Source organism: Pundamilia nyererei, unplaced genomic scaffold (genome assembly GCF_000239375.1).
Source record: "Pundamilia nyererei isolate P.nyererei 1_Seehausen unplaced genomic scaffold, PunNye1.0 scaffold00145, whole genome shotgun sequence".
Lineage (NCBI taxonomy): Eukaryota > Metazoa > Chordata > Actinopteri > Cichliformes > Cichlidae > Pundamilia > Pundamilia nyererei.
The window spans coordinates 1,075,510-1,103,068 of record NW_005187546.1 but is presented as its reverse complement, the minus strand read 5'-3'; the positions used below and the strand labels follow the sequence as shown (position 1 = coordinate 1,103,068).

The window sequence follows — 27,559 nt, the reverse complement described above, 5'->3', positions numbered from 1 at the left end:
TGCAAACCTAGACAAAGCAATAATAGGCAATAATAAATGTTACATGGTGTTTGCTGGCATTCGTGCAAAGAAGCGTGGATATGGTGCAGCGTAAGCCTTTGCGTGTTTTTTGCTTCAGCTTATGTCAGATAGTTTTGTTCAGCACAAAGTGTGAGTGCAGCTGCAAGTTTTATCTGATGTAAGTCACAAGATTGATAACGATTAGGGTTTTTCTTGTGAAAGAGAGTAGTTCCACATGTAACATTAATGATGCATTTTCCGGTTCATTTTTAGTGTTCTGGTGCTGTGTGTGTGCTGGCTCTCTCTCTCACACACAACCTTCAAAACTGCAATCGGATGCTGTAACCATTTAATGCTTTGTTCTGCAGGCTTCCTACACCTCGGCGGACTTCGAACTGCTCTCTACAATTACATATTTGCAAAGAAGTATGGAGGTGTATTCATCCTGCGGCTGGAGGACACGGATCAGAGCAGACTGGTACCAGGAGCAGCGGAGTCCATAGAGGACATGTTAGAGTGGGCTGGTAAGAGACACTAGTCCAGAAGGATTGACTCTATAATACGTAGCTCTTTGTACACAATCATGACCACTTCATTTTTTTCATCTAATGTGGCTCCCAAGTGAAGAATCTACTTACATCAGTACACAGAAAATGAACCTAACATAACAACATAAGAAATAAGTAAACATTTCCTTTTATTTTTCAGTCTGTACATATATCGAACATTTATATAATACGAGATATCTCTAAGATGTCTCTTGAAAAAAACAAAGTCTGACACAAATATGGGCCGTGGTTCTCCATTTCTTTGTTTTTCAAAGTTTGTTAAAAGTTGTCTTTAGATCTGCTTTTTGCACACTGTGCTTTCTTGAGTGTTTTATTAATATGAGGTAATGGCTAACACAGAAGGAGGGATCAGTTGATCTGATGCTTACACAGAAACTACTTGCTGAATTTTGAACATTGTTGAAAAACTGAAGCGCATTAAACAGTTCTTACAGAACTGCTAACTGCGTTCTGTTTAAAACTGTGTTGAAAATTGTGTCTTTCCTCAGGGTTGATCTGCTGAATAACACTGGGTAAATGGATCAATGCAATCACTGCATTAAATCCTAATAGAGTCGATCCCCGTCTATTCGCAGTTCATGGATTTTATTCCAAATTATTTGCTGATTTATTGCATGATACAGAAATTACAAACACAAAGATCCCGGGAAAATTAAAATAGGCAGTTCTAAGCGTTTTTAGAGGGGGTCTCAAGGTTTTGAGGGCAGGTGTGGTCCCTAACCCCCACAAATACCGGGGATTGACTTTAAAAGCGTTTGGCTAAGTTGTTGCCACCATCTAAGCTGAATTTTTCACACAGGTATACCTCCAGATGAAAGTCCACGTCGAGGTGGCCTGACAGGTCCATACCTGCAGTCTCAGAGACTCGACCTCTACAATCAGACAGCCCGGCAGCTTGTTGACAGTGATCACGCTTACTATTGTTTCTGCAGCTCTCAGAGACTGGAGCTGCTCAAAAAAGAGGCATTAAGGTCGGGGCAGACTCCAAGGTAATTCAGAACCCAAATCAGTAAAAAACTTTATATTACCCACTTTTTTTTTTAATGTATCATCTTCAACTTCAGACGATACACTTCACAGCAATATACTAGGCCATGGGGGACATGAGTAACATGTTGGCTAAGGATTGCACCTTGACCTTCATCGTTAGTGCCAAGGTCAAAGTTGGCCCTGAAAAAATTCAAGAAATATATGATATGAAAGGGTCTGGAGAAAACTGACAGCAAACCTTTAATTTTTTCAATAAGACGCGCTACGACGACACAATGACACCATAAAGTTTCACACAATCAAACACTGCATGACTATATCTTAATATAATAGAGAGTTGCGCTCTCTGAGTGCTTTTGTTTGTCAAGGTTCTGACAGCGTTTGCATCTCTCCAGGTATGACAACAGGTGTCGTCACCTGCGGGCCGACCAGGTCCAGGAGAAGCTGGCTCAGGGAGCCTCATATGTGATCAGGTTTCGTCTGGAAGAGGGCGTTGAGCCTTTTCAGGATCTGATCTTTGGATGGAATCGGCATGAGGTTGCACAGGTTGGGCTTTTCACTGGGCTTCATGCTAAACGTGTAACCATGTCTAATAAAGCTAATGTTTTTGTTGTTTTTTAATGTTTGACTATAAATATTCTTGCTTGATTGAAATAAATTTAAAATTTCTTGAGGTTCAGATTGTAACTGTGCTTTTAAAACAAGCGTAGTCCATATAATGAGCTGTTAACAGTGGTACTTGAATGCAAAAACCTGCCTTTAGTTTTCAGTCTATCTGCCAGATTTCTTCTGGCTCCTCTCGTTTTTAAACACATCCTCTGTCACTTTTAGGTGGAGGGGGATCCCGTGGTGATAAAAGCAGACGGTTTCCCCACCTATCACCTCGCCAATATTGTAGATGATCATTACATGAAGGTCAGCCATGTCCTGCGGGGTTCAGAGTGGCTGATCTCCACCTCCAAACATCTCCTCATGTACCGGGCTCTTGGATGGCAGCCGCCCACGTTCGGACATCTGCCGCTGCTGATGAACAAAGACGGCAGTAAACTGTCAAAGAGGCAGGGGGACATATTCATCGAAACATTCAAGAGAGACGGAGTCCTGCCAGAGGCTCTGTTGGATACAACAACCAACTGTGGATCTGGATTCAACAGTGAGTGATGGGAGACTCTGCAAAACTGTGACTATAAACAGTGAACATTATATCAAAGTCCAACGTCTTGTGTTTCCATATAGCTAATCGAATGGGGAGGAGGATAGATGAACTGATTTCTGAGTTTAACCCTTCAAAGATCACGACTCACTCTGCTTTGTTAGACCTCGAGAAGCTGCCAGAGTTCAACAGGTGAGTCAGAACTTCACTTTAAGTTTATACGTCCTGGTTTTATTGCCTAGGTTCTGTTTATTTAGGCCTTATTTCATTTTTAAAGCAAAAGAGGAAAGGTGCATTATGTCTGTTCATTCTTCAGTCTGTTGAAGTGATCGTGTTCTATCATGCAGACGTGAGTCACTCTAACTTTCACATGATAATGTCTGAATGAGCCACAGAACTCTGTACTCGGTACACTGAGAGTGCATCAGTGCAGATTTTTCATCTTGATCTTTGATAATTAAAGATGCCGCATCCTGGACTGGTTCTTATACAGCTGTTTTTATATTTTTACTGCAGTGAACATGAGCGTGTTCATGAAGACCGGCTTTGAGGCTTCAGTACTGTTAGTTTGGCCAGTGTGAGACCATGAGACACAGACTGAAAGGAGTCGTCTAAAACCCAGTGCTTTTTTTTTCTTTTCATGGTATTGCCAACAAATGTCCCAACAAAAAACATTTGCCTTTAATGAGCAATTCAAGATACAGAACAGCCTATTTCAGACTTCCTCTGGTGATGATAAATGTTTCCAACTGCAATTTTAACGCAGTGTAGATTTCTTTCTACTGGAATTCATTCCTGCTGATTGCTTTAGTTTAAGTGTCTAGAGTTTGAAATGTCTGAATCGAGCGCATCACAGTGAGGCTCAATGGATCTTTGCTTAACTCAAGAACAGCAAAACATTAAGTTTAAGTAATCATTCCCCAAAATGTCACCTTGTTGTTAAGAGTAATCCAAAGTGTCTGTTTTTATGTGGAACATGAGGTCTTATTAAAAAGAAGAGATGAAAAGGAATATATAAATACATATTCGTTTTACGAGGTAAATGAAACTCTCTGTGATTATGACAGACTTCACCTGCAGCAGCGAATTGAAGATGAGCAGCAGTGTGATTTGCTGATACAAGATCTGCGGGAGGAAATCTATCAGGCCTTCGCAGAACAGATCCAGGATAAGGATGTGCTGCGCGAGGATTACATCAGGCGGGTTCTGCGTCTCCGTAAGGTAACCATGACTTTACTCTGGTTTAACTCTGTTTTCCTCTGCTAATTAAAAGGTTCTTGGCCTTTTTAGTGAAGATTTAAATTATATAGACCTTATAGTGACTGTAGTGCGTTTGTGTGCATTCCTATCATTTGATTTCTGGTATGTTGAGGATATGAAACCAGCTGTTGTCAGTTGTTGATCTGTAGTTAAATACTGTCCTACACTGGTGTGGCTTCTAGTGTGATGTCCAAACAGTGTGCACTATTATGGAAACAATCCTCTTCTCTCTTTAACAGGGTCACATATCCTTCCTGAAGGAGCTTGTAAGCCCCACTTACTCTTACTTGTGGGTGCGTCCTTCCTTTTCCAGCCAGGAGGTGGCATCACTCACTGGAGAGGCCCAGCACATTGCTTCATTAGTGCTGAAGTGTGTACAGCCTGTTTCATTCATCTTTCATCTTACAGTTTCAGTCTCTCAATGTGATTTTAAACAATTGAATTTGTGCTTTTAGGCTGATAGAAGAGCGAAGCGAGGAGCTTTCGGTGGATCGACTCGGTAAAGACTTGAAAGCTGTGGCTAAGCAGGCTAAAGCCACCAAGTACAGGGAGGTGATGAAGCTGTTACGTCTGGTTCTCAGCGGTCAGCAGGTACCCAGCCTCGTCCTGTAGAGTGTTTTCATTACAGATAGTGCGAACTCTGTTTTTCATCTTATACACTATCTGCATATGTGGTTGCAAAGCAAAAACAAATATATACACTGCTTAAAATATAAAGGAACACTTTTTAATCAGAGTACAAGATCAAGTCAGTTCTTCTTCTTAAGCAGCAGTGGGGGGCTGTTAATCAGTTTCAGCTGCTTTGGTGTTAATGAAGCTAACAACAGGTGCACTAGAGAGGCAACAATGAGACAAGCTTCAAAACGGGAATGGTTTTACAGGTGGAGGACACTGACATTTTTCCCTCCTCATCTTTTCTGACTTCTTTTTGACTAGTTTTGCATTTGGCTAGGGTCAGTGTCACTTCTAATATCATATCTTCTAATATCTGAGCTATAAAATGACCTCCAGCAGGCCACTGGTGTGATTGTCTCGAACCAAATAATCACAAACTGACTTCTTGAGGGTGGCTGAGGGCCCAACATCTTTTAGTGAGCCCTGTTCTCACTGCTGAGCACTGTAAAGCATGTTTGGCATTTACCATAGAGTACTAGAACTGGCAGGTTCACCACTGGCACCTTGTGCTTTTAATAGATGAGAGCAGGTTCAACCTGAGCATTGGACAGACATGAAAGGGTCTGGGGATGCCGTGGAGAAAATAATGCTGTAACATCGTTCAGCATGACTGGTTTGGTGGTGGGCCAGTAATGGTCTGGCGAGGCATATCCATAGAGGGACACACACACCTCTATAGGCTAAGCAACAGCACCCCTTCTGTTAAGTATTGGGATGAAATCCTTGGACCCACTCAGACCCTACGCTGGTCAGAGCACCTCTGGGACATTATGTTTGGCTCCAGTCTAAGCTACCAGACTGTCCAGGAGCTCAAATGAACAAGGTCCAGATCTGGGAGGAGATCGCCATAAGGATATCAACTTCAGTCTTTAGGAGCGTCCGCCAACATTGTCAGCCACGCATACAAGCACGTGGGGGCCAAACAAACGACTGAGTGTCATTCTGAGTTGCTACAATGCAATTTAAGCAGAATGGAGTAGCCTGCTGCATTATTTTTTACACTTTTATTTCTTGTGTGTATTTGAATTCAATGATCTGTAAGGTGATCATTTCCAACAAACAATGTGCCATCTTTCATTCCTAAAACGTTACCCAGTCTATAGTCATTATGTGTTTTGAAAATGTTACTTTTTTTAAGCGGTGATAAAGTCGTATCACCTTCTAAATGACCTGCAGAAGTTTTATCAAATATCACTTGTTGCCATTTGAGTTTAACTCTGTCAGAACTGGAAACCACAAGTTTAAAAATGAGTCAGGTGTGGGAGTAATGTGCGCTGCAGCTTGTCTGAAAAAGAACACACGGAAATGTGCAAAATCTGTGAAGTAAAGCTAGTTCTGAATTACTATAGTGCTCGTCTTTTCTCAAGCTTGTCTCCCAATGGGTTCTAAAAAGTCAATAAGTATTTGTAGTAGTTAAAATAGAAGTCCACAAGCAGAGGTGGTCACTAATTCAGTGGTGACAGTTCAACTCTGACCCCAACTACATTTAATTGATGTTTTGACCTTTTCTTGCAAAGTCATCCAGTTCCCATACTGATCACAAGACTTTGTTAAAAGAAGTTCCTGCAATGATGTAATACTGTTTTTTTTTTCAGCGTCAGATACAGACTGCAGTCTTTAATGAAGAGTTGTAGATACAAGATTTGTTATAGCAGTTAAAAAAATAACGAACATATTTTAAAAAAGCGTAATAATTTCATAATAAATATAACAATTATATGTTCTTATAAGAGCTTTTATTCTGCACGTGTCTTATTGTAGCTGCCGGCCTGATTCTTCCTATCTGAAAGGTTGCATATAGATGCCCATATTTGTCAGAAGTAGACACACACACACACACACACACACACACACACACACACACACACACCTGCATGTTAATGAGGTTGTGAGGTCTGTGGTTAAATTAATCAAGCAAAGATCAGTGTTTGTCGTTTTGATCTTTACCGGTACTTTAGAGGTCACGTTTGCTCGTCCTTAAGAACACTGTGTGCTTTAGAGTAGTGACAGATAAGTAGCATATTACGAGGAACTTAAAATGTCCATCGGTCATTTTTTAAAGATCACTTTCGTTTCTGTAGTCTCATTTCTAAAATTGTGTTTGTCAAACTGCAGATCAGCAGATTCAATCATGTCTAGCTGCTGAAATCAGAAAAATACTCATAGCACGTGCCATATGTTCATTTCCTTATGTGAAATGACTCAACTGAACTCCACAATACCGTTTTTGAAAGGTGGCGGTAATGACAAACAGTCGTCTACTTAGTCGCCACGTTGGCCCTGCTTACTTGGTGAGGGCAGGCATGAAGAAAGAGGAAGCTGTTTCTTGATTGTGTTTCACACAGGATGCTGGCTGGGTTGATTGTGTCAACTTTTCTGACCCCTGATCCTCTCTTCCCCTCTGACCTGCAGCAAGGTCCCAGTGTTGCTGAGATGATGGTGTCTCTGGGCTCTGCAGAGATCATCCATCGATTCCAGAAACTTCTGCTGCTTTCAAACGAAACAGATTAACGACCAAACTACCCGCCACTACGTCACCCTACAGTCACTGCGCTAACTGATGGAAGCCTGAAGAAAACAGCTGCTGCTGGACTGGTTGGCCTGAATGTTGACAGTTGATCTCACATATGCTGATTCTGCCACCTTTAAAATAAACTGAATGCCGATTAATACTCGAAATATTAGAAAAAGGTGCAGAAAATTTTATGCACTCAGACTGTGTTATGCAGTAATGTGAGACCTTACACCTGTTGCTGTGCTCACACATGGATGGGAAGTACCTTGATATTTCCATGCAAATATCAAGGTACTTTACTGAAGAAATTTTAATGAACTGGTCCACAGATGTACAGTCACAAGTGTTACAACTTCAAGGGCAGATGTAAAAGATGAAGATGAAAACGTCAATAAATAAATACCCCAAAGACCGATAGATAAATATATTTAAATTTAATACAGAGTTTCTGCTCAGTTGTTCTCCTGTCAGTTAACAGCTTTTTGTTTTGAATGTGACATAATATATTCTTTTATTATATGCTTTTCTGTTTTATAAATGATGTAAGACTTGTGTAATTAAACCATTTAATTTAACTACTTTTCAAAATGTTTTTGGTTATGAAAGATGGCTTACAGAAATTCTAGGGTAAACATTTTGAAATCACATTCTGAAGTACTTCTACTTCCCTTCATTTTTATATTATTGAGTATTTATTTACTCCACCACACCAGTGTGATAACTGACATTTATAATGCTGTTATATAGAATAACAGGCAGTGAAATAATGCTTCTGCTTCTATAATCCTGTGACATCACAGGGTTGACTGATGTGTGAAGTACCGCCAGCTTAAACATTTGAAGTGAAATCTTGTTGCAGAGTGACCTTTTGTTATCATGCACCCTCTTTCACTACTGAGCTTTATAAAAACAATCTGGTTGTAACCAGGTTTTAAAATAAAAATATAGGTGAATATTACCTGACATGACAAAAAATGTAAAAATTACACTGTTATTATTAAACAAAGGGAAAATGCAGAAGCAGCATGTGAAAAACTGAGCACATACCATCATTGGGTAGTTCTTGTAGAACTGCATTTAGCAGCAATAATTTGAAGTCATTGTTCATTTTATGACTATTAATTTTTCATTTGTTGTGAAGGATTTACTTTTGTTTTTTTGTTGTTGTTTTTTTAATCACATTGCTTCAGTGCATTGAGGTTTTTGGGGCATTTTTTATGTTATGCATTGTTCCCACCACAACATTTCAATACGGCTGAGGTTTGGACTCTGGGCCATTGCGACAGTTTGAGTCTTTTCTTTTTCAGATGTAGAGTTGTTGCTGTGTTTGTGATCATTGTCCTGTTGCTTGACCCTGTTTGGGTCAAGCTTTAGCTGTTGTGCAGCATATTTGGCTCTAGAATACTTTGGTATGCAGAGGAGTTTATGGTCGACTCAGTGACTGCAAAACAAGCCCAAATCATCACACCTCCACCACTGTGCTTGACGGTCTAACGTGTTTGGTTTTCTCAAAGCATAATACTGTGCATTATAGCCGCACATCTCCACTCTGCTCTAATCTGTTCAAAGGACATTGTTCCAGAAGTCTTTCGTGGGTTTTGCCAGATGCAAATTTAGATCTGAACAGTCTGTACTGTCATGAACTTTAACATTGGGCCTCATTTAGCATGTTTATAGAGTCTGAAACAAAAGACTCTCTTAAACGTTCCTTTTGTGAATGATCTTTCTCAGTGTAGATACACCCCTGAATACTTTTACAGAGGTCCTCACATTTGCTAATGATCAATTAGTCTTTGACTTTTTTGGTACAGGGAGGGTTAAATAGTGAGATACAATTATTTTAAGAACATGAACAGCAGACTCCATGAGGCTATCATGAGGGCCTTGAGTCCTTTAGTAGTACCTGTGCTTGCAGTTACTGTCAGCTGAGCTGAGAGAGTGATGATCTGTGGCCATCACCTCCAAAACCATTTCCTTTTTGGTGGTTATGTTTTTGTTGCTTCTCCAGTGCTCTTGGTGACACTTACATTTGCATCAAAGCCGGTGAAATGCATCCACAATGGTTTATCCCAACTGGGCAGACTGTTGGAGACAATTCTGAGAACTGCATCGCAGATAATGGACTCTTAGTTGAATTATCAAAGCACGTTTTTGTTTTTTTGTTTTTGTTTTTAATTTTGAGTCAGATTATATTTAGAATAAATATTTTTACAAGAAGAGGTGAAGGACGTTTGAACTTAATACATTATGAATTAAGCATCATAAGAAATGCGCTATGAAAGTACTAAAAGTACTCCAAACAATATAAACAATATAAAAATATCGATTCCTAATGAATTCTTCTGTAAGTGGAAAGAAGTTTGGGTGATCTAACGAAGTAAAAGCTTTCCGTGTGAAATGTGAAGAAGTGTGCATGAAGTGTGTTTTTGAGTCCCTTCTTTCCGCCGCTGCACTGACAAACACGACAGAGTTGAAGATAAGCAGATATGTGTGTGAGCGCGTGCTGATGCAGGCAGTGAGGGGGTGTAACGTGGTTGGTGTGTCAGGGGCGTGAGTGTCACATGTCAGCGTACACAGACGGCAGTTTGACACCTCCGCTTCTCCGCCAGAGAGAAACAGTCAGCAGCTAAGCGGCTCTGGACCGGCAGGAGACGGACGGCGATGGCGAGCGGTGACAGCCAGGAAACTTTCGAGTCATGGCTCAGTAAGTGAACAAGGAACAGAAAAAGTTTGTGTTGTTGTTGGCGTTCAGCTGCGAGTCTGCAGAGCTAGCGTACTTCTCATTGGCGAGACGGTCCGTGCTAACGTCCCGTCAACGGTCGGCTCGTGACTTCAGTTTGACTCCATCACTGCACACACTTTTTATGCGCGAAACAACGCCCTGTTTTATTTATTTAACTTAAACTGCGTTTTGGTATTCTCTAGAAACTCTCAGCTGGAACAGGAAGTTGTTCGCTCGTGCGTGTGCGTCAAAGAGAGCGAGAGAGAGAAGCGGTGTTCGCGTGTCACCTGCAGAAGTGCGCGCGCTGTCACAGGTTTTTTATGTAATAAAAGCAGGCGTGTGACCAAATAAGTAGCTGGTATTGACTTTAGACCTGTGATGAAGTACAGAGCAGGTTTTTATAGGTTTTACTGCAATAATTCAGCCCATAATGCATCTCATACTGTATTCAGAGCATTACTTAAAATAAATAACACAAGAAGACACCCAGACAGGAGAGAGGTAGTGCTGAAGCAGTCAGTTCATAGCATGGTCATGTATAGTTTTTATTTTTATGATGGGTTTTATCTTTATTTCTTTTTGACTTTTTGTTTAGTTTAGTTTTTAATTGGCTCAATGTTAGGTTTAGTCTTAGTATCATTGTGTGGAGGACATATATCAGAGTCACTACAGGTGTTTCAATAAAAACACAGAACATTTTAAAACCAGTCGACTTTCAGGCTTGTAGACATCCAGAATCTCAATTAAAATGTGCGTTAAAGCCTCGTCGCCTTATTGGATAAGCTCCTCTGTATATTTCTTGTATTCACTGTACTGTGCAAAAACCTTGAGCTAACCCTCATTTCTTTATATTTTGCTTCCAAGTAGCCCTTCTTGCTTGTAACTTTTTAAAAGTGGTCCTAAGTGATTGGCTTTAGCTGAATCTATGAATGGAATTTGTAAGAATGGTGCCTTTTGTGCATGAATGATTCATAGGTTAGTGTTAAGTGGCTTCCCACATACGCAAAGGTCAGGTATAGGAACTGGACTGAAAATCAGTAAAGAAGTAGCCAATGTCCAAACTTTGAAAGACCTTCAGAAGGCCTGGAGAACTATTGCTCAACACCACTTTAAAAATAATACGAAGTCTACTTCCATGACAGCAAAATATAAAGAAGTGATTTTTTTGAATGTGGTTTCAGGCTTTTCTGTAAATAAAAAAAAACAAACCCTCCCCTACCCCTGGTTATGTATTTCATCAAAAAAAAATTGGATCTAGAAAATTATTAAATAGAGTACTTAAAGGAAAATAAAACACAGTTTCATCTTATATGGTGGGGATAGTGCACAAATATGTGTGCTAGCTAGCCTCCACACATTAGAAGCACACTTGGTGCAACATAGGCTTTGTTTCCCCTTTTTGTGCAGATCTTTAATTTTCACTTCCACAGAAAATCTTTTTTTTTTCTTCTTCTTCTGTGTTTCACTCTTTCTGTGGTCTGATTTTTTTGTCCAGATCAGGCCACGGACCCAAATAATCAGGAGGACAGATGGGACTGTATTCAGGGTTTCTACGAGCTTGTCAACCAGGAGACTAACGGGTGAGCAGAGTGTTGCTTTCTTCAGTCTTACCTATAAATTAAGCACCTGTAAAACTTGTATACTTTCCCTCTTTATTGTAGTTAGTATAAACTAAAGTTTTGTAAGCAAAGCCACTTGGTTCTAAAAATGACTTCAACACAACTCAGACATTTGGGAAATAGTTGCTTCACATCCATGTTGCCATCACAGTTTGTCAGTTACACCATCGCGCAAGATCAAGAGGGAAGTCTGTGACACCTTTTCCCCTTCACTCTTCCCGATATGATGCAGCATAAAGTGTAAAGGTACTTTCACGTAAAGGCAGAGTCCTGTTTTATTTGAAGCATTTCAGTGGATTTCTGCTGAGGCGGGCAGAGCGCTGTGTGGAAGCTGTGCAAACACTACGTCTTCAGCTGTTTGCACGACATGTTTGCTCGCAGTTCACTCAGATGATTTGAGATTTTTCTGCAATTCAGGCCGCAGGTAGCCGTTCGTCTTCTCGCACATAAAATCCAGTCCCCACAGGAGAAAGTGGCTCTGCAGGCTCTCACAGTGAGTAACCAGACTAATGTCACGGCATGTATTTATCTCTCTTGTTTTGTGGTGCTTTTAACTGCAGACGTCTGAATTTGAATCTGATTTTTTAACACGGACAAGTACTATAATTCTGTATTGATTTATTTCTCCTTCTCAACGGTCATACTCGGCATTTGTCACAGTATTTTTGTCGACAGAGGCCATCACAGAAAAACAAATGTGTTTGTTGTAACTCTGTGTGTGGGGGTGGGGTGAATAATATCCGTGACTAATATTTATCACGTGGACGAAGCGACATGAGGCATTTAATCCAAGTTTGAAGCTGCTGTGAGGGCACGCACAGCTTGTAGCCAGTGTTTTGCTATGAGATGCGACTTGGAGAAGCTTCTCGAGGACCATGTGCCTCAGGACATGTGACATTTTAAATGTGGTTAACCACAAATATCAAAGATGAAAATCTCTTCTCACTGTGCTGTGCTGTGTAAACGTTCTTCAGTTTCTAGTGGTTAGGATTGAGTTTTTTTTCTTGTTGTTTTTTTGGTGTTTTCCAGATTCTCGAGGCTTGTATGAACAACTGCGGCAAGCGGTTCCACAGCGAGGCTGCCAAGTTTCGCTTTCTCAATGAGCTCATCAAAGTCTTAACACCAAAGGTACTGCTTATCAGGCACAAAAATGTCAGTGGTAGTTTTTAAAGCTGTGAGAACAGTCTGAAAACTTGGTAGTCAGACTTCCACGAAGTAAATTATTTAAGAGTTCAAATGAACTGCAGTGAACTTTTGTGAACGTAGAAAAAAAATAGCCTCCATATATCACAAGGCTCAGTCGAAAGTTCAATAAAAAAAAAAGGCATCAATGTTGAATTATAGAGATTCATATTATAAGAATGAAAAATGTACTTCAATTAATATGTTTAGACAGTTACTGCAGGGATAGAGTCACAAAAGTCTCCGTGTTCCCAACTGTGCAGCACGTTAGTAAATCTGCTCCAATCTAATCTAAGAATCTGACAGCGTATAGATTTAAAATTAGTCCAACATCCAAAGGTCCACGTTCTAGACTGTGGGACCAGGATATTCTGGAAATTTCTAATGAGCAGCTTTTTCTGCAGTAACACTGACATGTGATCCATCTTTCCGAGCAGTATTTTGGCTCGTGGACTCCACAGAAAGTCAAAGACAGGGTGACGGAGGTCCTCTACGGCTGGACGCTCTGGCTTAAAGATGAACCTAAGATTCAGGAAGCTTACAGCATGCTCAAGAAACAAGGTGAGGAACAATGCAGATACATGCAGATACAATGCAGATAGATCTGTGCTCAGAAGCTCTACCTGAGAATCCCTTCATTTAACACTGAGCACGTGATACGTAACAGTTTAATCATTTCTTAGTTGTTCTGTTGTGTTCAAGTCTCGATGAGAGGACGTGTTTTGATTTTTTTTTTGAGTGGGTTTCTTTTTCTGATCCTAGGTATTGTGGAGAAAGATCCCAAACTGCCGGACACGGTTATAATGGCTCCTCCACCACAGAGAACCACAGAGTCTGTTTTTGACCAGGAGGAGAAAGCGAAGGTGAGCATGTGTGTTTGTCTACTGAGGTGTGCGACTGGTTTCATCCTGCTTACATTTTTTTCTGTGCTTATAGCTGTTGGCCAGATTATTGAAAAGTGGCCGTCCTGAAGACCTGGAAACTGCCAACAGGCTCATTAAAAGCACCATCAAAGAGGTGAGGAGTGCTGCGGTGATCAAAGATGATGATCGTGCTTTTATATCAATTTAATATTGACCTTTTTTTCCCTGTGTATGTGCTACATTAAGGAGCAAGAGAAGGCTGAGAAAGTGTCAAAGCGTGAGTCTACTCTGCAGGATGTGGAGAGCAACACTAAGCAGCTCAGAGAGCTGCTGGAACAGCACGCTATCACTGGAACTTCATTACAGCCCAGCGACGACATGAAGGTATGTTACTACATGAAATACACACTCCGCTTGGGAAGTCCTGTGACTGTTGTGTCTTTATTTGCTTTGCAACTGCAGAACTGTTTTCTTTCTTCTTCTTTTTTTGTGCAGCGTTGGGTGTGTTTGAGCACAACATTTGATTGCAAGGACTAGAATTCACTTTTGGTATTAAATGAAATGCACTGTGGTGGTTTGAATCGTATCTATCCGATAGATTCCATTTTGTTCATATAAACATTGAGTCTTCCTCACATGCCAAAGTCATTCATGGAGTTCCACAGGGCTCTGTGCTGGGACTGAGGCGTTTTACGTTACACATGCTTCCATAAACAATATTATTAGCAAACACTACCCAGTGTTAAAACGGAGGCAATCAATTCGATCTTTCACACTGAGCGTTTTTTTCTTTAGCATAAGTAATACCAGACTTTATCCTACATTTATTTGTAATGATTCCATAACACTCTTCTACATAAAATAAATTATTTTGATGCGTTAGATATTGTGTTATTTTACCTTTGCTCAATGTTATAAAATAATCTAAATAATTTGTAAAATGAAAAAAAAAAACTTATAAATTTAGTCTTGAATATTTATTTAAAATCAAAAATCTAACTTATAATTGGTAATTTCTGAAAATATGTTGAAAATTAGTTAATCATGTTTTGTTAATTGGTGATTTTAAACTGCCCGTAGGTATGAACGTGAGTGCGAAAGATTGTCTGCCTCTCTGTGTTAGCCCTGCAACACACTGCCTTACCCTAAGGCGGGGGTGTCAAACATGAGGCCTGAGTGCCAGAATCGGCCCAGCCAAGACTGGAATCCAGACTCAATGGACGGGTTAGGAAATGTGAAATGGGTTGAAAAGTTTCAACCTTTTAACCGTATTGTCACGAGTGTTAATGCTTTATGTTTTCTGATGAATGCATGCACAGGATACACTGCATACCCTTTGGACACACGGATACACTGTTTCTGCAATTTTACACATTTAACCTTTTTTAATCAGCTCGATGGAGCTGGGATACATCGATATGTCTTTGAGCTTCATTTATCATTACAGATCTTTCTATCCCTGTTTTGGTCATTAGTGTTTTGAGTAACCTGAAGCACTGGAAGCTGAACTCATGCTTTAATGACCCTCAGCAGTTACATTTGTTAGTAGCTCCTGTCCTTGTGGACAGGATGTTTGCTGATTGAAGTCTTGTGATCTTTATTTAGTAAAATCTGTGTCTGTGATGAAGTCGCTTTTTTCCACCCTTAGTTTATCTCCTTGGATACAACTGATCGGTTTTAAAAACTTCACTCAAGCTGTGATGTTGAGCTGGTAGAGCCAATTTCCCACTATCACAATGCTGGGAAACTATGTTCTGCTGGTGGAAACTTGAGGCACAGTGTCTGACAGTTGATTAACTTGAACGAGAAATACACCTCAAAAAATAGGACCTTTTGTACAAAGGTCAAAACCAAGCTTTCTTTTTTTAAATGATCCATTTAAAAAAAGAAAAAAAAAAAGAAAACATTAAAAAAAATTTTTTTTTTTTAAACCTTTGCAGACGCTGTATGAGCGCTGCGACCGGCTGAGGCCCAGCCTCTTTCGACTAGCCAGCGACACGATGGAAGACGACGCTGCTCTGGCGCAGATCCTGGCAGCTAACGATGACTTGACTCTCGTAGTGAACGCTTACAAAGTCCGGGTGGTGGGAGCAGAGTGTAACGGAGAAAGAGCACGAAGTAAAAGTGAAGAAGTGACAAGTAATACGGGTAGGCTTCATTTTGTTCACCTTTTAGTCCTCGTGGAAAAATCTTGTTTGCGAACCTCTTTTCTCTCGTTGGTCCAGCTCCTACGAGTCACAGAGAGGTTAAGAGCTACCACCTCATCGATCTGTCAGCGCTGGACTCTCCGCAGACTCACAGGAAAGCCGATTCCCTGCCTGTATTCGAATCTTCGTCACCAGTCTTCACCTCTTATCTGGAAAAAGCTTTCAGCTCAGAAGACGACCAGGACTTAAACGAATTAGGTGGGCCTGCTTTTGTTCTTATTTCGCCGTTATTGTCTGTAACACTGACAAATACGCTTCATAATGTAATGACGTCCTGTTGTGTGATTAGATCTGGTCTCAAAGCAAAGGACTCAGGAGAATTCCAAGTCCTATTCTGAGGAACTGATGCAGGTGAGGCTTGAATGGAAGATTTAAACATGCATTTTATTTGGAATATGCGATTTAACATGTTCTTTTACTTTTAGTTAAATGGAGACATTTTTAATGCTGAGCAGAACGGAGGAGGGGGGCTTTTACTGAGAGCCCGTGGATGTGGGGGCAGCAGTGCGACAACTAACGGGACAGACATTTGGTAAGATAGCAAAGAAATTTCTAGCTTTTGCATGCACTTGGTCAGAGTTGTAAACAACCTTTTGTTTTTAAAAATCTGCCTTTTCTCCCGTTAGGTCTCACCCTCAAAGTCAGCAGTTCAAATGGTCGGACAAACCATCAAATGAAGGCTCAGGTTCTCCAGTGAAACTAGAGGACTCATGCCCCCCACACCTCCTGAACAACATCTTTGTTCCAATGGAAAGCATCAAATCCAGTAAGTCGTCTGAAGCGAATCATCCAGTGTTTGCCGCGAGTTTTGCAGCTGTGAGGAAGTCGTTTCTCAGTATCAGCAGATACTTTGTTTAATTGTTATTTTCATTTTTTTAATTGTTAGGTCAGCTGGAGCCGATCACGTTATACAACCGGGCCGGTTTCCACGTATCTCTTCATTTCGCTAGAGACCCTCCGCCAGGTCATCCAGGTGTCGCCGTGGTCGTCATGTCTGCAGTGAACACATCTGCGCTCGATGTGAGAGACTTCCTGTTTCAAGCTGCTGTTCCAAAGGTAACAAACTCAAACTGCAGGGTGATGTTTTTAAAATGTGGACGGATGCACTTTTGAATCAGGAAAACGTTTGAAAATATCTTTAGGACGTGTCGACTTCAAACCTCTTTAATCTTGAAACAAAAAAGATACAACAAAGAAAGCAGGCTGGTTCAAATGATGTACTTTTTTCACAGTTTTGCTTAAAAAATGAAATAAAATGTTGAAATTAGTGCTAGAATTTCTGAATTTTAAATAGTGACTGGTCAATAAGTCTAGGAAAGTGCTGTATAAATGCCAGTACACATTTTTCTCACTTGCAGATGTTTTTTCTTAAGAAGTAGGTAGACACGGGTGTTACTGATGGAATGAATTATGTTATGCACTTGGCCTTCACCTCACACACAGGTGGGATTGGTAACACCTCTGTGTGTGTCTATTTGATGACACGAAGGCTTTGTCTGTATAAAAGGGAATATCAAACTGTAGCTTCATTGTGGGTCTAAAAATATTACAGCTTTGTATATGTTTAGATGGAGAGGAAGCTAGGTCATTGGCCTGTGACAGCTGTTACATCAAGCTCTGTGCAGTTAATTGTAATGGCTCAGACTATCAAATCACAACAAAATGTATCTGGCGCCCCCTGCTGGAGTCGGGTTGACAGTTCAAATTTGTGGGGCAGTCCCTGTCAGTGTTTTTCTGTTTGAAACCACTTCAAGTGTCTGCCTGCTTCCTATCTGAGTTGGGCACACAGCTCTTTCTTACTTTAATCACTGTCACACAGACGATGTTAGTGAAACTTCAGCCTGCCTCAGGGACACGCCTACCTCCATACAACCCTGTCCTGCCTCCACCTGCTGTCTCCCAGGTCCTCCTGTTAGCTAATCCTCAGAGGGTGAGTTATATGCATGTAACTGTTACTGCCTGTCTACCTTGATTAAAGTTTTCAGCGTCTCTACATGTGAGTTTGTTTGTTTATACTTGTTTTTGTTGTATATTTCCACAGAGCAGGGTTGTTTTGCTCTTGCTATAAATTGTCGGATCCTCAGTAAGATGCTTTACACATTTCCTGTACATGGCAGGAATGGTTAAGAGAGTAAAGCTGTAGATAAACACCATACTCTGTTTTATATTACAACACAACACAAAAGATAATGCTGATAATATTTAAAATATTTGTTCTTTATTTCTTTCTTTGGAGAAATTCAGCCAATTTCCTAAGATGTTCCTTATTTTTCCCTCAGCGTAAAGTCCGCCTGCGCTACAAGCTCACACTGATGCACGGAGACCAACATCTGAGCGAAACGGGAGAGATTGACAACTTTCCTGACTGGATGTCTTTGACCGGCCACTGAAAACTTCACAAACTCGGATTTATACTCTGTGCTGGGTGTGAAATTAACAATTGAAAGAAGAGAGAGTGATAGTGAAGCCAGGGAGGAAGAAAAACTCAACCAGAAGATGGAGATGCTTTCAGGTTTGGACACTTCATGAAGTAACACCAAGCAAGTTTGTATTTTTGAAAATCCTATTACTTTGTGTGCGTAGGTTTTTTGTTTTTAACAATTTGCTGTGATTTAAAAAAAGTAGCAACTGTGATTCAGGCAAAGAAAAATGTCTTACATTATTTTAAAAAAGAGTTGAAAGTCTTACATTGCACATGGAATCCGTTACTTCCAGTTCCTTTATACCTGGTTGGTATTCCAAAGAAACACCAAGCACTGACACTGGAGTCACACTATGGTAAACGGTGGCTGGACACAGCAGTGCAACTAAAAGTATTGTGACCTTGAGATCTTGTTGCCTTTTGAAGATCTAGTCTAACTACTCGTCAGTGAGTTGTTGTGATCTGTATTCCAAGCTTGATGGATCAAAACGCGATAAAACTGCAATAAGAGGCGTCAGTCTGCAACTCGAGGGGGTACATACAATCTGTTTGTGATCATTTGTTATAATGCAGAGATTCGCTATGAGAAATCACAAATATGTTGCGGTCAGAAATTCACAGAAAGTGCTGAACGTCAGAGTCTCACAAATAGGAAACAGAAAGTTCCTCCACAAATACTGACGCATGGCTGCAGGGCTGCGATTTAACTACAGAATGACATTAACTCTGCTACCTTGCTTTTATTTAGGTACATAACAAGAATACAACCAGTTGGCAACCAGCTGACTTGAGCCCCTTATTGCAAAGAGATATGACATGGATGTGTTGTGCTCACTTTGGAGTGACTGCTTTGGACACAGTTTGTCTCCCACGCGGTGACCTGTGCACCCGTGTTTATGCTCTGGTTAGCACTTAATTGCTGCAACCACTTTCAATCAGTCACTGAATTCTAAAATACTCAGTTCAGTCAACAGGCTAGTGGGATGCACGCACACACACAAATAATGAGCAGCAAAGGCAGGAGCTGTTGCTCTGTTTATTGTAAAACCCAAACAGTCCAAGGCTTTAGTAGTTATTGTTGCTTTAGCTGTGCCATTAAGAAACTCAAGTACAACAAAATCTGTGGCAAAAATAAAACAATCTATTATTCATTCAGAGGATTTTACAGTTCTTTTACACTTTTGTGTGCATCAGAATATTGTATTTCAAATCTAAGCATTTGATGTAAGGGTGTTCAGGTGGGTTCAGCACATCCCCGACTGGACCCGATTCACGTGTCAGATGCTCTGCTGTCATCTTATTTCGCTGCCTCGTGCTGTTGTTAAGCCACTGAGGTGCAATCCAGCGTAAGCTGACGTGTTGCTGGTTTCAAGTCTGCATTTGAAAAACTCTTCTGCTTTTCTGACATCAGAACTCCCGAAGCACCTTGAGATGTTTTTAATATGTATTTATCTTCCAAATAAGATTTCCTTTCCTTACACTTAAAGTGTGTGAGTATAATTATATAATTGTGTTACTGCATTTCGGATCTGCTTGTTTGTGTATCAACTAAAAGATTCAAGAAAAAACAAAGACATGTAGCAAAGCTGATAAAAAAATTGTTTACATCTGTAAACACTTCCCCCCACTCTGTGGCTGAAAGCAGGACAAAATAACTGATGAATGTGTTAAATACACTTTAAAGTAAATCAGTTACTACTCTTTGCTGTAGCTTTTTGTAGGGTTTGACTCTTAGTAGCATGCTTCATTTTGTTTCTCTGTGTGAAGTTGTTTCCAGTTTGCTTGTGTTTCATTTTATTTTATTTAGTTTTCTTTAATTACAGACTGTGTGTTGTTTCCTCAGCTTCAACCACTTTATGAACCCCAAAGAAGACATTCAGGCTCAGTTTTACCTGCTTCCTCCTGTGTGACTGTGAAACAGGAAATGCATGTCTGTCATGTGTCAGTATTGAGTTCTTTAATAAATATGGATTCTGTTACAGTTGTGTTCTGGGTCCAGGGATTTCAGATCTGCGGCTCTTTTACATATGCAGGGGCTCAATGTGGTATCGTCAAAAGACAATAATATAAACACAAAATGAACAATGGATATTTTGCAGTGTTTTTTAAAAGTTTGTCTCTACATCCTCCAGCTGTGAAAGTATGTAGCCTTTACACTGAATTAAAAAAAGAAAAAACGTTTTCACATGTGCTTCATCTCCTTCGTCTAACACGTGTTACTTCATTCTCTTGTATTTGCCGACCTCTACAGCGATGATTAGCTCGGCTGAATACACATAAATGTTTAGTCTTCACCCTCCGTTGCTATGGATTCCACATGCAGCTGGGTTTAAGTCAAAGAACTGAAAACCCATCTTTTTATATAACTTTTAAAGCTCTTGGACTGCTACATTTTGACTTGATAAATTTCTACAAACAGAAATAAATCAAAGCTCTGCAGACCACTTTGTAGTTACTCTGTTTCACAGTAGGCCTAAAAATGCTAATTTTTGTCTCTCCACTTTACAGTTGTTACTGAAGTAAAACAGTAAATATATATGTATATGTATGTATGTGTGTGTGTGTGTGTGTGTGTGTACGTGTGTGTGTACGTGTACGTACGAGTGTATACGTGTGCGTGTATGTATATACGTATGTATGTATACGTATGTATATATATGTGTGTATATATGTGTATATATATATATATGTGTATAAAAAACTTTTTATTTTAGTTCTCTAATAATAAAAAATGCACTAAAAGGAGAATAACTATAATGAAAAGGCAAATTTAAAAAACCAGGTAATGATAAATAACGTACTGCAGAGTAGTTATGTGATAAAAGATGTTAATTATTTACACCTGTTCATTTGGATACGCTAACTTATAATTATTAGAGCCTGTCATCTTCATTGTGAGGCTTCAAAGTTTGGCAGTTATGTTTCTTAGTAAAGGTTGCTGAGCCCAGGTCTGGTCCGTCTTCATGCTACTCTGTGCTGCAGAGAGAGTGAGATCTGTACAAGTAACAGAGTGGGAGATCCACTGCTGGATAAACTGAGAACACTGTTTCCAAACATCTTTCATCTGTAAAAATGGCTTCATAGTGTAGTCATTTAGCCTGACAAGCAAAAGGTGTCCAGTTTGATCCCAGGAGGAGACACAATTCCCTGCGGAGTCGCATTAGGAAGAGCGTTAAAAAACATTTGGCAAGACACACGCCAATACCAATACATGTCTGTCAGGCAATAATATTGGTAATTTATATATATATTTAAAAAAAAATAATTTTATCCTTTTTCCTTTAATGGCTTCTTGTTTCAGCTCTTGTGCAATTAGAGACTCCAGCCCATCAGCTGCATTGATTGTATTTATTATATGACATCAGCAGATTAAAATACATGTTTACTATGTACAGATATGTAACAGGGGTGTTAGATAAAGTGCCAAATACATTTTCTTTTTTTTACAAAACCAAACAATCAAAAAAATCAAACAAAATAAAACAATGGGATTTGTGGAAGACCATCACACCTGGTGGCCGGGTCCCACAGTTTCATTGCTTCGTGACGAGTAGCCCCCTCATTCGGAGGCTGAATTGCTCAGTGCTGGTTGTGGGACGGTTTGGCACGATTCAGGTGAACCTGTCATGATAGGATGAATACTGGGTGTTCTTTAATTATTATTATTATTATTATTACTATTATTTTTAAAACATTAACCAACATCGACATGTACAACAGATCAGGCTTCTGAGCTATAACGGTCCACATATTACTCAGAGACAGTGTCAGAAATCCAGCATTGTTGCATTAAGGTTAGTATGTGACGAGGTTAAACTGTTCCTGGACCACATCCCTGGAGGTGTACTCGGCATTCCTGTTCACAAGTGGAACGTTTTTTTCTAGTAAATGTGAGATGACAGACTACACTTTCCAGACTTTTTTTTTTTTTGCATTATTTTTTTCTGTTTTCTGACAAACGGAGGAAGCTGACATTCTTTTAGCATTTGATGCTCACTGTGTGTGTGAGATGTTATCTTCCTCATCAACGGGACTGAGACAGTGACCGAGAGACAACGGAGGGTAGTCTATAAGAACAGAACAGGCACGCACTTGTTTGCATGTGCATATTTCAGGCTTTGTTAGATTTCCAGGAGCTACAAAAAGGTCGACAGAACAAATCCCTTCCCTTTTATTATTATTATTGTTATTATTATCATCATTATCATCCCCCCAGTTCATCCTCCATGGCAGTGATGGATTTACAGACACCAGGTGAAGAAGACTCCAGTCTGTCACTACCGGCTCCTCAAGTTGCGTTTGGGAAGATCCAGAGAGGTTTTGTTTTCGGTGTACGGTTGGTCTTTCAGTGTTTCTCTGAGTGTTTTAAGGATGTCCGGAGCAGACAACAAACTGCTCCTCAGCTACGATGCTCACAGGACTAAGTGGTCAGAGCGCGTTATTTGGAAGGAAGGGCGTCATCAGCTATTTATCATCCTCTACACCCACTCGCTGCCGTTGTGGCCTCTTTCTGGCCCTCTTCATCTCAGTCTTTCCTCACTGACCCTGTGAATTCACCTTTTTACACCTGGCTAGCTCTCCTCTTCCTCTTGTACTTCTTCCTCTGCCTCCTCTGGTGCCTCCTCCTCTCCCTGCTCTGCTGCTGCCTCTTCCACATTTTCCTTTATTTCCTCCTCATCCTCCACTTCTTCCTCCTCTTTCCCCTCATCCTCTTCAACATCCCCCTCCTCCTGTTCCAAAGCCTCCTCTTTTTCCACTTCTGCTTCCTCATTTTCAATGTCCTCTTCTCTCTCATCTTCTACTTCTTCTCCATCTATTTCCTCTTCTACATATGCAGTTTCTCCACCTTCCTCGCAGTCTCCCTTCTCCTCTCCCCCTTCCTCGCCTTCTTCTTCTTCTTCTTCTTCTTCAGCTTCCTCCTCCCCTTTTGTTTCCTCCTCTTGTGCTACATCATTGGCTTCTTCTTCCTCTGTCTGTGCTCCTTCTTCTTCAAATTGCCCTTCTTCCTGCACCTCCTCTGCCTCTTTCTCTTCCTGCTCCTCCTCTTCCTCCTCCTCCTCTTCCTCCTGGACTCCATTCTGTTCACTGTTGTGATTTTCCTGCTCATCTTTGTCATCTTCTGCATGATTCTGCTCCTCTCCGTTTGCCTCCACCTGGCCGTCCTGCATGAAGTCCTCGTCGTTGTTATCAGAGATGGCTTTCCGGCCACTCCTCCCGCTGCTGTTTCTCATGTGTATGTGGTTGTGGTTGTTTTGCTCCAGGTCCTCAATAGTGATCTCAAACTGGAAGCGGTCATGCTGGAGATGTCTATCTGGAGGAGGCGAGGGAGACTGGGGCATGGTGTTCAGGTACCACTCCCTGTTCTCTTCCAGCGTGTCCAGCAGCTCCTGAGCATCTGGATGAACCAGGTCGGCCCACGTTTCCCACAGCGGGTGGACGATGTAGTCGATGAAGCCCACCTGGGAAAGAAAAAGAAGATGAAAATACTTCAAATACTAGACGAAGCCACTTTAATGTGTGGTGCTAAAGGAACATGTCAACACTTTGGAGAATATGTTGATTCACTTATGGTTGACTTAGCTGAGCATAAAAACTGAGTTGACCTGATTCTGTCCTTACATCACAAACTCCATGTGCCATAACCATTAATGACTAAATCACACATTATCTATTCAATGCCTCAGCTTGCACAAACTTACAACCGCAGTCATCTCAAGGTATATTGTAAGACATGCTTCTAAGCACGTCTCCTGTATGTTTGACTTGTACAAAAACCCAAGTGATACTTGTGCTTTTATTTCAACTCTGTAAACTGTCAATTGCTGTTAAATTGTAACTGCAGCTGCTTTATTAGGCCACAAGGTGGTGCCAACTTTCTTGCTGCTGTGTTGCGCTTAGGTTGATAGTTATACAAAGAAAAAGTCAGACTGCTCTGACACCGGTGTGAGTCTCCGCTGCCATATCTGACAAATATCTGAGACAAGTCAGAGCAAACCCAGGACAACACTTGAATGCCAAAAACTGCAGTCCCCTTAACGGCCACTTGAGGCTGATTGAAATCCATTTAATTCCCATGGTAACATCACTAACTTCACAGCACAAGGTTTATAGCCAAGAAAATGGTTTTGGTCTGTACATCTATTTGTAAAATCTGCAGTGGTAAACTTTTATTAAGCAGAAACCTCCATGGCTGAAAAAGAGTGCTGGTCCAAAGACTCCATATTACTCAACTATGGTGCCTTTAATTCAGCTCATTTTAATGAAGGAGTGATGAGCTCATGCAGTGCCGAGGCATCTGTCGTCTGTCTGTTTACAAGTCACAAGAATTGCTCCTCCTTGAGAGTATTGGTAAGATTTTAGTGAAGTTGCACTCAATCATCAGCAGATGGGTCTTCACCCAAACTGTGCTCAAGGTCAGGGTCACATTAGTCATTTTAAGGGGCACTTTTCCCCACATTTTCAGAGAAAAACCTCCATTCACATTTCTCACAGATTCACAATTCTTGCTCCTGATGTATTGAACAATATTGAGACCAAAGCAACTTAACAAAGTAGTTCACATCAGATTCTCAGCTTTGAGAAAGAAAGAACTTCATGAAACACCAAATGATGCGACAGCTTAAAATATGGTTTTAGGGTCGGGGTTTTCTGATCTACATTATAGTAAATAATAAAGTGCATGAAATGACACACTGATGCATTATTGCATATTTCCATGTTTTCATGGATTCATGATTGATACTGATGATTGTCCATGTAATACATAATTCTTTCAAATAACTCCTGGCAAAGAAAGCAAACATATGTCCCTTAAGTAGTATTTTCCCTTTGCTAGAGCTAAATCCAACTGGCTGTACATTAACAAACACAAAACCATTTTACAAAGTGCAGAATCTGTGACCACAAACTTGACGCAGAATGATGTTACTGTTTCTCATCGTGAAAATCAGAAGAGGCATATCTCTGTAGCTGCTCCCAGCTGGACATTGACACAGGAATACATTTCTCACACACGTATCCAAAACAGATTTACTGACTGAGAGTTTAGCATAAGTTATTCCAGTATTAATTGTGCTGACAAATTTTGGGGGACAAATAAAAGTGCTGCACAATCAACAGTTTGTCATTCTGTCACAACGCAATATAAAACGCAATTTTTAGTTTTAATTCTAGTTGCGTCGTGGCCCGAGGTTTGTTGGTCTCTCCACGTCACTCAGCAGCCAGCAGTTGGACTGCTTTAAAATTTCATGTCTCCAGAGGATGAACCTTACTGACTTTTGTGTCTCTGAGTTTTTTCTTTCCTTCCTGTTGCTCTGAGAGAAAGCAGACGCACCGACTAAAATGTGGTTTTAAAAAAATAATCTGTTCCCCCACAGTATATGAATTGGAACGATCTTAGCTGGGCTTCTGTCCTAATAGCCACCATCCAAACAAACATGTTTAAATAGCCCAATCCCCAACTGTGTGTAAATCACAGCCCCACACACACACACACACACACACACACTTTCTCTTGATCTAGTCTTGTGCAAATGGTTTGTACATTTGTCACATATTTTGATTTTTTTTTACTGGTTTGAAACTGAGACTTCAAAACCCAGTATACTGACACCTGAAGCTTTATTGTCAAATAACAGCAACCAATCTGCGATTTTGGACGTGTGATCTTGTGGGAAGGAAAAAAGGGAGTTTTTTCTTCCCACTGTCGCCAAAGTGCTTGCTCATAGTGGGCCATATGATTGTTTTTTTTCTCTGTATCTATTATTGTAGGGTCTACCTTATAATTTAAAGCGGCTTGAGGCGACTGTTGTTGTGATTTGGCGCTGTATAAATAAAATTGAACTGAACTGAATCTAATCGAATCTTGTAGGATCAAGTGAATCAAGCCCAAATCAGTGGTAACCATCTGGCAACCGCTGGTTGCTAGGGAAAAATTTGTATTGTGTGCAATTCTTTGGTTGCTACCAAATTGCTCTCTTCCATAGCACACTTCCTCCCCTCACCCACAATTGGTCATATCAGAGGCTGCTGCTCCCTGAGCCTGGTTCTGTTGGAGGTTTCTTCCCGTTAAAAGGGAGTTTTTCCTTCCCAGTGTCTCCAAGTACTTGCTCATAGAGGGGTTGTCTAATTGTTTGGTGTTTCTTTCTAACACTGGCTCTTTATCTTACAATATAAAGCTCCTTGATGCAACAGTTGTTCTGAATTGGCACTATATAAATAAAACTGAATTGCATTTGTGCATATATTTACCACTGCTTGTCGTTTTGTGTTCATTTTATCATTATCAGATCGGATACTTTCCCCACACACTACCAACTCCCACATTTGCGGTGTTTGTGAATGACCTGCCACAGACAGAAAAATGCTCATTAACACTTTCTCAGAGTCTCAGCATAAACTGAAGATTTAACAGAGTCTATTTCAGGGTTGTTATTTCACACTGCTCTGTGTTTCTGTTGTTTTATCCACCCTTGCTATCATAGACACTTTAAAGTTGCTTGTTTGTGGCTCATTATCCTTTCTGTGTGCACATTTAACATCTTCACTATATTAATGACGCTGTGAGTCAGAGAGAGCATTACCTGACTTTTCTCCACAGACGCAGTGTGTTTGTCACACATGGCGCTGATCTCCATCCCTCTCTCGCGTTCTTTGTCGCCCTGCCGAAAGAACTCCTCCATGATCCTCTCTGTCCACTGTCTGTATAAAGGTAAGTGCTTGGTGGGGTTGCTCAGGTCTGCACAGTGCACCATGTTCCTCAGTACCTACGATCATACAAGAATATTAAATGTTATGTATGTCATTCTCTCTCTGTGGGGTCAAACGTTACTGATCAAGTTACCTGTATTCGTTCTGTATAGTGGTCCAGAAGTAGCACGCCAGAACTTGTCACCTTCTTGGTCTCCACCATTGTCTTTAAATCAGCCAGCAGTGTCATGTGTTTGGACATGTCTGTGGCCAACACCTGCAGAAAACGACAGAAAGAAATGCAAACTACTTTCTGCCCGAAGCTTTTATTTTGCATCCTTGAACCTGTAATATGCTCTACGCTCTGTTAGGAATCAACCCCCTTCTACTCCTGTGTGATTATAAATTACTCTGAAAATATATAATGCAAGAATCAGGGATGAAGTCAGTCCACTTTTTCTCTAAAGGGAACCTATTATGCTTTTCCTTTATTTATCACAATGTTGTGTGCTCAAATCTTTAAATAATGACCTCATTATTTAAAGATTTGAGCTTACAGTTGTGGTCAGACGTTTGCACACATTCATCATGGACATGAATGTTCTCTTTGAACTGACAGTGGACCCCGTGGTAATCGGAGCACTAGGTGCGGTGACTCCCAAGCTAGGCGAGTGGCTCCAGCAGATCCCGGGAA

The 27,559-nt window shown here is 40.6% G+C and overlaps 3 protein-coding genes across 4 annotated transcripts in view; 2 read left to right on the top strand and 1 right to left on the bottom strand.

Annotated features, from left to right (window-relative positions):
* ears2 (glutamyl-tRNA synthetase 2, mitochondrial) overlaps positions 1-7,577 on the top strand; it is a 10,086-nt gene extending 2,509 nt beyond the window's left edge. The window contains exons 3-11 of the mRNA XM_005744564.1: positions 369-524; positions 1,369-1,558; positions 1,955-2,105; positions 2,391-2,712; positions 2,796-2,904; positions 3,780-3,933; positions 4,212-4,342; positions 4,428-4,563; positions 7,060-7,577. Coding sequence (XP_005744621.1) covers positions 369-524; positions 1,369-1,558; positions 1,955-2,105; positions 2,391-2,712; positions 2,796-2,904; positions 3,780-3,933; positions 4,212-4,342; positions 4,428-4,563; positions 7,060-7,158 — 1,448 coding nt within the window. The 3' untranslated portion in view covers positions 7,159-7,577. The remainder of the gene's footprint in view (positions 1-368; positions 525-1,368; positions 1,559-1,954; positions 2,106-2,390; positions 2,713-2,795; positions 2,905-3,779; positions 3,934-4,211; positions 4,343-4,427; positions 4,564-7,059) is intronic.
* A 2,007-nt stretch (positions 7,578-9,584) lies between these two features.
* LOC102211337 (ADP-ribosylation factor-binding protein GGA3-like) lies at positions 9,585-20,362 on the top strand. Of its 2 annotated transcripts, XR_001290518.1 has the most exons (17): positions 9,585-9,866; positions 11,380-11,464; positions 11,921-11,996; positions 12,533-12,631; positions 13,123-13,246; positions 13,448-13,548; positions 13,622-13,702; positions 13,795-13,932; positions 15,489-15,696; positions 15,774-15,953; positions 16,045-16,106; positions 16,181-16,287; positions 16,382-16,521; positions 16,642-16,811; positions 17,575-17,685; positions 18,035-18,267; positions 20,021-20,362. XR_001290518.1 is itself a non-coding variant. In XM_013913710.1 (16 exons), exons 1-16 carry the CDS (start codon positions 9,824-9,826, stop codon positions 18,143-18,145), a joined length of 1,836 nt encoding a protein of 611 aa, XP_013769164.1. In that variant the 5' UTR covers positions 9,585-9,823; the 3' UTR covers positions 18,146-18,349. The 2 variants fall into 2 exon arrangements, 1 of the variants encoding a protein (XP_013769164.1); XM_013913710.1 differs by lacking the exon at positions 20,021-20,362 and having other exon boundaries at positions 18,035-18,349.
* A 908-nt stretch (positions 20,363-21,270) lies between these two features.
* LOC102198928 (cAMP-specific 3',5'-cyclic phosphodiesterase 4C-like) overlaps positions 21,271-27,559 on the bottom strand; it is a 22,643-nt gene continuing 16,354 nt past the window's right edge. Inside the window, exons 15-18 of the mRNA XM_013913700.1 lie at positions 27,020-27,142; positions 26,760-26,942; positions 22,863-23,636; positions 21,271-21,324 (exon numbers count right to left, since the gene is read on the bottom strand). Coding sequence (XP_013769154.1) covers positions 21,271-21,324; positions 22,863-23,636; positions 26,760-26,942; positions 27,020-27,142 — 1,134 coding nt within the window. The remainder of the gene's footprint in view (positions 21,325-22,862; positions 23,637-26,759; positions 26,943-27,019; positions 27,143-27,559) is intronic.